This window comes from Crinia signifera, chromosome 5 (assembly GCF_055691185.1).
Source record: "Crinia signifera chromosome 5, ASM5569118v1, whole genome shotgun sequence".
Lineage (NCBI taxonomy): Eukaryota > Metazoa > Chordata > Amphibia > Anura > Myobatrachidae > Crinia > Crinia signifera.
In genome coordinates, this window is record NC_139221.1 from 264,663,993 (window position 1) to 264,673,617 (window position 9,625).

The 9,625-nt window shown below is 42.2% G+C and overlaps 1 protein-coding gene across 2 annotated transcripts in view; it reads left to right on the top strand.

Moving 5' to 3' along the window:
• Positions 1 to 7,203, top strand: part of WIPF3 (WAS/WASL interacting protein family member 3) — an 86,285-nt gene extending 79,082 nt beyond the window's left edge. For both annotated transcript variants that reach the window (XM_083188959.1, XM_083188958.1), the window contains exons 6-8: positions 2,128 to 2,262; positions 5,441 to 5,542; positions 6,999 to 7,203. In XM_083188959.1, the coding sequence (XP_083045085.1) occupies positions 2,128 to 2,262; positions 5,441 to 5,542; positions 6,999 to 7,039 (278 nt within the window). In that variant the 3' untranslated portion in view covers positions 7,040 to 7,203. The remainder of the gene's footprint in view (positions 1 to 2,127; positions 2,263 to 5,440; positions 5,543 to 6,998) is intronic.
• Positions 7,204 to 9,625: the final 2,422 nt, after the last annotated feature.

Here is a 9,625-nt window from a genome sequence, read left to right on the forward strand (position 1 = left end):
ATAATAATTTTTCTAAGTATTAAATATTTGTATTATTTTCATATATATTGTTTCCAGCGCGTTATATGTTGTTTCTTTCTGTAGTTATAGAAATACAGGGGAACCCCAGATTTTTTTCCCCCTGTATTTCTATAACCAGGACCGGTTAAATAAGCCCGGGGCTGGTTATAGCCTGGGGGAGGACCCCACGCCATTTTTTTTTATTATTATTTATTTATTTTTAACTTTTATTACACAGAGAAGCCTGCATGGATCTGACTGATCCGTGCAGGCTTCAACCAAATACACCTGGAAAATTAGTATTTTCCAGGTGTATATTTTCCTGAATTACCGGCCAAATTCAGCAGTACTATTTAGGCCAAGGCATCCAGACGCCCTAGGCAGCTCGGGGTGGGGGTCGGTTGGGCGTCTGAATGCCATACCCCCTAGCACCCAGTAGTACAGCCCATCAGATGTGGGTTGATAAATTGCATGCAATATATCTGATGCGAAATAAGCCCTCAAGTACAGAATCTGACTTGCAGGACTCCATGGAACCTGCCGGGGATTTCAAGGGAAATCTGATGCAATTTCAAGCCTCAGATAAATTGCCCTAGTGTAAGGGGCCCTTACGGGGCCATTTCCCATAGGATCACATATGCAATGCGATCTTGAGGGATCTACCTTCCAGAATTGCATTGCAATATGTGATCCTATTGGCAGGATGAATGTCCCTGCGATGTTGCCTGATATTGATACCTTGGGCACCATTGCATCCTCTATAGAAACTTTTATGGGGATATGGCTGCCGGCAGTGCAGGAGGAATCACAGCAGGTATCGGAGATTCCTGCTGTGATCCCTATGTAATACATATGGGGGGGGGGTACTTAATATTTGTGGCTAACCCCTAAATACCAAAATCGATAGTAAATGGCCCCCTTAGTGATCAGTGAAGTGGAAGTGATCAGTGAAGTGGATTCTATGCAATGTAAACACAGAAGTTTCTGAGAAAGTGAGAAAAATATATAATGTTACCATTGCCAAGTACATTGTCCAAGCAATGCTGTTAAAGCTCATTTCCGCCCTCTTCTGGAGACGCAGAGTAAGAGCAATGGCTCATTTGTAGTAACCTTAGAAATAAGTGTATTATTATACTTATTATTATTTATATGGCAAGCTCGCTTTCAGTAAGGAGAGTGTGAATCTGTGCATCAGCTTTTAAGTCTGAACAATTTAATTCCCCCGTTGTTTTATAAATAATATAATTGTATAGAATGCTGCTGACAGATACAGCTCTGCCCTGGCCACAACATTACATTTTCTACTGTTGTATAGTGAGGTCCAACCACCAGTCATCCCCAATGGGATGTTCTCTCAGTTCACCATTTACAGCCTGACATCTGGTGGCACCACATCCCATCAAAGCAGCAAATGAACATGTGACATTGTGACAAAACTATACAAAATATCCTAAACTATTTCTTAATTTAAATAAACCAGATAGTCCAATAATTGTATTATTTATTTTGACACATTTTCCTAGAACATTGTTTTGCCCCATACCGTGTTTCCCCGATAATAAGACACTGTCTTATTTTTTTTTTCAGTCCAAAAACACCAAAGGGCTTATTTTTGGGGTAGGGCTTATTTTAGCTCCTCAGTCCTTCTTTTAGCTACATCATGCCCCTCAATCACCTTATACTTTAAGCACAACTGCCGCTTTCCTTTCCTTCTGCATTTTTCAGCCACTCAGCCTTTCCTCCGCCGCCGCTCTGTCACTCCGCTCCCGTCTGTGAACAGACGCCACTCAGTCCTTGAGGTGCGCAGTGACGTCACATGCACAATGCATCCCTGGGACCGCTGAAGCCAGCAGAGGCTTCAGCGGTACCAGGGCTGCTACCGTAGAGGCAGCATCCATTTCATGCGGGTGTGTGGGGGGGGGGGGGGGGGGGTTAGCGGAGCTGGGAGTTTAGCACAGGGACTGGGCAAAATGGGGATTAAGCTAGGGCTTATTTTCGGGGTAGGGCTTATTTTGGACCGTTGTCCAGAAATAAGGGTAGGGCTTATTATTGGGGTAGGTCTTATTATCAGGGAAACAGGGTATATGTAATATACCAAAGTTTATACCCGTTCATTCTTTTCACCAGGAAACAGTGGAGGTCGGTTGGCTCCTCCTCCTCCACCTCCGATGAGGTCACCATCTACAGAACTATCCAGCAGACAGCAATCTAATCATCACCCCTCAGGCAGGAATTCTATCCCTGGAATCGCGCACTCCATAGGTGATATTTTTAACCCTACATTTTCCCTTTCTGCTGACAAGCAGCTTTTTATGGCAATCACATGCATTGATGAAAATGAAACAGCTTGTAGATTTGAGGAGAAAAGCATACAGATTGCCTGCGGGATCTGGCTGTCAAACAAATGCAGACGTTCATTGAAATGGGGGAATAAAACCAAGCAACACATAAACGGCTGCCCCCGGGCCGTGCAGCCTTGCTAGTTGCGGGGATGTCATTTTTGGGGTCATAGCAGCTGCATGTGATCTCACGGTCTGACATGTTATTCGGACCGTGCCTACAAAATGATATGTCGCCACCCCCACCCCCGTCGTGCCTTAAGGTGGCCATACATCATAAAGATATTGGGGCAGATGTATTAAGCCTGGCGAAGAGATAAACTGGAGATAAAGTGGAAGGAGATAACGCACCGGCCAATCAGCTGTGTTTGAAATATGACAGTTGGAAGTTGATTGGCCAGTGCATTATCTCCTTCCACATTATCTCCAGTTTATCTCTTCGCCAGGCTTAATACATCTGCCCCATTGTACCCAATCATACAATCTCAATTGATTGTAAGATGGATTGTATGCAGATTGTGTGCACATCTTGTGTACACAATCATAGACTGTGGTTGCAATACAACTGCAGTCTAATGTGATTTTTGCAGATGTGCTCATGAACCTGAATCAGACACCATATTGTTTACCTACAAAAATGAGCAGTGGTTGTTATTATTATTATTATTATTATTATTATTATTAATAACAACAGTTTCTTATATAGCGCATACATATTCACAGCACTTTACAGAGAATATTTGAACATTCACATCAGTCCCTGCCCCAGTGGAGCTTATGATCTATATTCCCTACCACATGTACACGCACACACAGACATTCTAGGGTTAATTTGTTAGGAGCCAAATAACCTACCAGTATATTTTTGGATATGGCCAATGTATAATTCTATAGTTACAAGAGGTACCTATCCTGTCCCCCAAGTTGTCGCTCCTCCGTTAAATAGACACAATGCCAATAAGTGGGGCTAAAAATAGCTGGTAACTGCCTGCAGGTAATTAGAGTGCCTACAGTATATATGCCAGTATATGTAATATATAATATAATTGCTCACTTTTATGTTGCAGTGAAATTGGGCCCTCAGACCATATGTACTATTGCAAATGTAAATGTACCACTGTTGAAATTATAACAAGGTAAAGGCAATACCACAAGATATGATGGCAGGGAGTACATGTAAAATGCACACAGAGACAGTTTATGCTTGATACAAGAGAAAGGTGGATAAGCATGTAAGTATTTTAGAAAGCCATCCTGCAATCAGAGGTCTAATAATGCTGCTGTTATATAGGAGGTTACATTTTACCCCAGAAATATATATATATATATACAGACAATAAATTGCTAATAGCAATGTAAGTTTTAGGAACCGGATCCTCCATATACAGTGTGACAGAGATAACTGCTGACTGTATAATTTTATATTTTGAAAATGATATATGTTACTTCAGTGCCGATTGGTTGCCATGGGCCACTTCTCCTCCCTTATCACTTATGCATACATCTACTGTGCCTAGGCACCCTGGGTTGCCGCAAGGCTCTTCCAGGGGTGCCTCAGGTTGGTTGCCAATCATAATACATGTGAACAATAGGAAACACAATTGTACACATCACATAATTAAACTTAAGGACCACCGTAAAGTCACCATTTACTCAATTTATATTGTATTCCAAATATCCTAGGGGTCCAGTGAAAAAATTCTATTTTGCTGGGGTGCCATGATTCAAAAAAAAATGTGGGAACCACTGGAATAGAGGGTTATGCTGCTACGGTGAGGTGGGCTACAGCCTGGTAAATAATTGCAGACTGTACGCATCCATCCATAATCGCAGTAAGAGAGCTTCAAAAATAAAACTGTAAGTGCAGAGACAAGGGGCAAAAATTCAGTCCAAATGCTACTACCAACTGCATGTGGTTGTGCACTTTAAACAGCCGCTGAGCGGTCCCATGCCCTAAAGGGGATAAAGGAGAGCCATTAGCATCGCCTGTGTGCCTAATGCACCAATACTAGGTAGCGCAGTGAGACAGTATGCCTGGCAGTAGCTGCGGCAGTCCGAGTGGAGGATACGTCAACATTTGCGGTAGCCTAAGAAATACCAAATCCAACTAAACATGGCCTCTGAAGCAAAGGATTTACAATTGAGAGCTCAACAGTGTTCCCAGACATGGCTATGAGAAACTCATACCACACTCATGAAATCCAAATTCCTGGGTACAATTTAGCACGCCTCCCAGTCTCCACCCAGAAATGTATATGGATCACAAATCCCTTCTCAAGTCTACTGTAATGTATGTGATTGCGAATGCCAACGAACACTTGGGTTTGCACATGCACTGTAAGGGTTTCCAGGATATTTTTGCGAAATATCGGGAAACTTTGACATTGCATCCATCTCTAAATTAAACCCTGTGTTCTTAAAGAATTATTAGGTAAAAAGGTAAAATAGGTTTTAAAATTCAGTGTTTTAAAAAAAATAAACATAAACTCAAACTGGGATGTCTGATGGATGAGGATTAAAAGATCAACAATATCTAGAAAGACAATCGATGGGCAGTGGTGCCTTTGGGGTACTCTTGACCCAGGCCTGGTCTGTTTGAGGGACCCATGGGGGATCTGGGTCCCACCCCCCTTCCCTGTTGCAGGCAGGCAGGGAAAGAGGGCTGTTTTGTCAGTTATGAATCTGCCTTCCACCACCCACCAAATGGGGCATCAGCCTTGTGTCAAAGCTGCATTGCAACTACACATTGATATTCAACTGTTTACACTGAAGATATAGGGCCAGATGCACTAAGCTTCAAAAGTGATACAATGGAGAGTGATAAACAGCCAGCCAGCCAATCATCTCCTACCTGCCATGTCACAGACTGTGTTTGAACAATATCAGACAGGAGCTGATTGGTTGGTTGTTAATCACTCTCCATTTTATCACTTTAGAAGCTTAGTGCATCTGGCCCAAACTGTTCAGATCACCTTAACTGGATCCCCCACATCTGGTAATACCATAGTATATGTTGGCACAAAATGAAGTGGGCTAACGTGGGTGGGACTTGTATCCATAAAAATATATATATTTGACTCTCTCATTTTCTTGTTGTACAGATGACTTTGAATCTAAATTCACCTTTCATTCAGTGGAGGACTTTCCACCTCCAGAACACTTTGAACCATTTCAACGGATTTACCCCAGCAAGTGCCCTGCTGGTATGTTCTTTCCTGTGAGCACATAAGTCATGTGGCCTAGAGTACTTTATATTATGTTTGCTGTGGTTTAGGGATTTTGACTGCACTATTGACTGTAAGTGGCTGTAATTGCCCCATATATTTACCATAGTTACTGTATGAAAATCTCATCTATGCTACAAGTGGGATTATTAGAAATGTAATAGACTCAGCCACAATATAAAACAGCCATAACGGCAAATATCTGCTGGACAGATGATGGCGACATCCAGCTGACCCCATTCATGTTGATTTTGCGCAGGAGAGATATGCTGTAAATTGGTCCCAGCATATAAATTCAGGAAGTCATTCTCTATATAAATCCATTACTATGGCATCTGCTAATTCAGGACATAGCTTCATGCTTCTCATGTTTACATCTAGTAATACTTGCTCACTAATTGTCATGCCTCTTATTTTGGTGGATACTTTTTAGAACCATGGGGCTAATCACCATATTGATTTGAGTTAACTGGGTCCACCAGATAACATAGAGATACAGTGGCAAATGCAGGCTTTTGAAAATATGTTGTTACAGAACCAATAAAAACTGACCCCCCCCCCCCCCATAGATAGAGAGCACAGATTCCCATAATCAGCATAGCCCCTCATAGACAGAACAGCCCACCATAGACAACATCCCCCCTAGGCAGACATGTCAGGGGAATTCATCACCCCCACACACGCTGCAATATACAGACAACACAGACACAAATCACAACTCTCTCCTTGCCTCCTTAGATGACGTTGGTGGTGCCCGGTAGTTAGTGTGCTTGATGTGCGGGGGGAGGTTTTACGCTGGTACGCCGGTCCCCACACTCCACAGGGGACCGGCATAGCAGCGTAAAACATCCCCTGCACATCAAGCACACTAACTACCGGACACCACCAACATCATCTAAGGAGGAAGCACCAGATACAGGCTAGCGGGATGCTGCAGCCTTACCACCTGTGGGCACACTTGGACTCGTGTCACCACAGTATCTCTTGGCTTTACCGCAACAACCCCCAATTCTCCCCAGTGGACACACCCCATCCCCCCTGTTTTCAGCAGCACACCCCCACTTCAATTACTGTCATTGTGTCAGGTAATTTACCTGTGACGTGCTCATTTGTCTGTTATTACATGTGGATTGTGTGTATACTCTTTATATATGTTTTATATGATAGCTTGACTTTACAATCTGAGCCATCACCTTTTTAACTAGATACACTCATCCTATACCATTATATATGTGAGGCACTCATTATACTGCAGCACAGGTCTGGGTGCTAGTAGTAATCTGTCAGACAGGTGTACATACAGTAGCCCATGTGAACTGCAGTATGCTGAGAAATGAAAATGTCATCCATGGGGTTTTTTGTACGTTTCGTTTCACTATGCCTAAGACAAAGTATGTAATGTAGTCTTACTTTTTTATGTTTTACTTTCTGCTAGAACCAACTATGCCACCACCTCAGAGACCTCAGATAAGATGAAACAAACCCCCACCGCGACAACCAAAGCACAGAGCGAACGAGGCTTGTTTGTATTGACTTATTTGGATACATGAAGTGCGTATTGTGCCAGCGTGATTTCATGGCTACACTTACAGCGGCAGATTATCTGCGAAATGTACTAAGCTGCAAAATGTGATAAAGTGGAGAGTGATAAACAACCAGCCAATCAGCTCCTACCTGACATTTTTCAAACACAGCCTGTAACATGGCATTTCGGAACTGATTGACTGGTGGTTTATCACTCTCCATTTTATCACTTTGCAAGCTTAGTACATCTGGCCCTATATGTGCATGTGATTTCTTGAAGGCAAATGTATATGTAGTATAAGTAAGATAACAGTAGATGCACAAAATTGTAAATGATTACAGTATGAACCAATATTTACCAGGAATTGGTTTCTGGAATTGTAAATAATTTATTCTTTTGTGACTTTCCAATGCAAGTGTCTTTCGGCCTAATTATCCATGTTGCAAGGTGATGTCAGTGTAAGTCAGGTGCTTTATATATTCTGCAGTGGCTGTGTCTGGTATTACAGGTCCTCGTGGAGGCTTGTACTGATCTATGGGGGTGATTCTAGTTGACTCAGTAAGGTTACCGAGTTCTTGTGACGCCACCCCGTCAACCTGGTCGACAGTAGCAAGGTTGACACAGATTTTCATCTTTTTGTTTTGATGACGCCGGTCCTCAAGGTTCCTACTCTACTCTCCAAGTGGACATAGAGCAGGAATAAAATAGTGTGCAGAGCATAGCGAGCTACCGTGCCCAACAGTCGGGACAAAAAACCGTGAAAAACTCATGTCGACCTTTTGACCTTCCCATTGTCAACCTAATGCTGGTGTCGGCCTTCCGACCCTGTCGTCCTTACCCATGTTGACCTATTTCAGGTATCGACCTTCAGTGGTCGACCCAATGCATGTTGACCTAAATACCCACCTGCCGCAATCGCAGGGCCTCATTCAGAGTCGGATGTAAACGTTTCTGGGCAGCAATTTGTGCTTATTTGGTCAGTGCATCTGTGATGCTGGATTCTGTCTGTGATTACAACTGCATCCCCTAAGGGGGTAGGGACAGGATATGCATGGGCTGCATAGATGTGGCCACAGTACTGTACAGTAAGGACGAGCTGATAATAATGACAGCAGCTATGCACATGTGGTATAACGGCTCAAGCTGTGATATAATAGCAGGTATATATAGTGGCTGAACAGTCATTGGTTCAAAAAATGAATTATCAAATGCACTTACTGTATATTTATGCTAAGTAACAAGGTTAGAAGCATAAATGATTTACTGCCTTCATTGACTTGACCCATCAGTGAAAACGATGATGGAATTTAAAATGCCGTTTTATCAACTGAAATTTCCACTGAAAAATAATCCTTTCCCTTTTTCCCAGCTATGACCACTGCATTTATTTTAGTAAGCAGAAATGAGTGTAAGACCGCGTCATACTATACTGTATATTTATATTGTTATTTTACAAGTTCTTATTTCTGAGCAGAATAAATGTTTTTGGTAGATCCATCTTATTGAATGCTGTGAATGCCGCAGAATCCTATGACTCGCTTTGTATGAGCCTTCCTGAAATGACACTGATTTCTGTCATCTTTATTAGCACCTGTAAAATGATGGTTTAATTAATATATTTCTCCTATGAATGACATTTAAGATAACTATAAAATCAGTATGTTCTGTATATATCCTGGGTTATTCTGTGCCTTATCTGTGCACTACTGTATGTAAATGACTATTGCACTGATGCGCTAGTGTATGTAAATGAATATTATTATGAATGATCTAGATAATACTGTATTACAGTAACTTCCTAAAATAAACATCAATTTCCATGTGTAGGTCGTCATACTGTACAAGTGCAACTGCTGAAATATAGAAATAAATCAGTTATTGCTGTTGGTTTCAGAACTTGTGATAACCATGATTATGCTGTAAATTGGGAATATATGAAATAAAAAAAACAGAATGTCATAACTTTACTCAGATGTGTAGACTCCCTCTGCTCTATCTTTCTGTATCAGGGTGAACACGACAACTGGTAGCTATTGCAAAAGACGCTGGTCCACTTTGCTAAGGCCTCATGCATTCTCATAATGTGTCCGTCAAATGGGGCTTCAGGAGGGTAACCCTGGAATTGATGGGTACCCATCATTTCTGTGCTCCATAGCAGCCACACTTCTTGCAGTAAAGTTATAACCTTTTTCCAGTCATCCCAGAATACTTCATAAGTACCAAGTACCTGTTACTGTACATAGGTCAGAGGTCACCTAGAAACGGGCTTCTTTGACGAAATGTGCAGAATGGATCCTGTAAAAAGAATAGGATGAGACCAATTCTATGAGCTGTGGCAAAAGCAAGTGGAATGTCTCTAGTAAGGGTATACGGTCAAGATCCTGTCAGTCAGAATATGACAGCGAAACCCCAACAGTCCCGATGGTAAGTACTGGGGCTAGGCACTATGAGGATGGTTAGAGTAGGCTGCTGGAATGGGGGAGGTTAGGGTTACCCTGTGGGAGGGACAATTAGGGATAGACTTACTGGTGGGAATG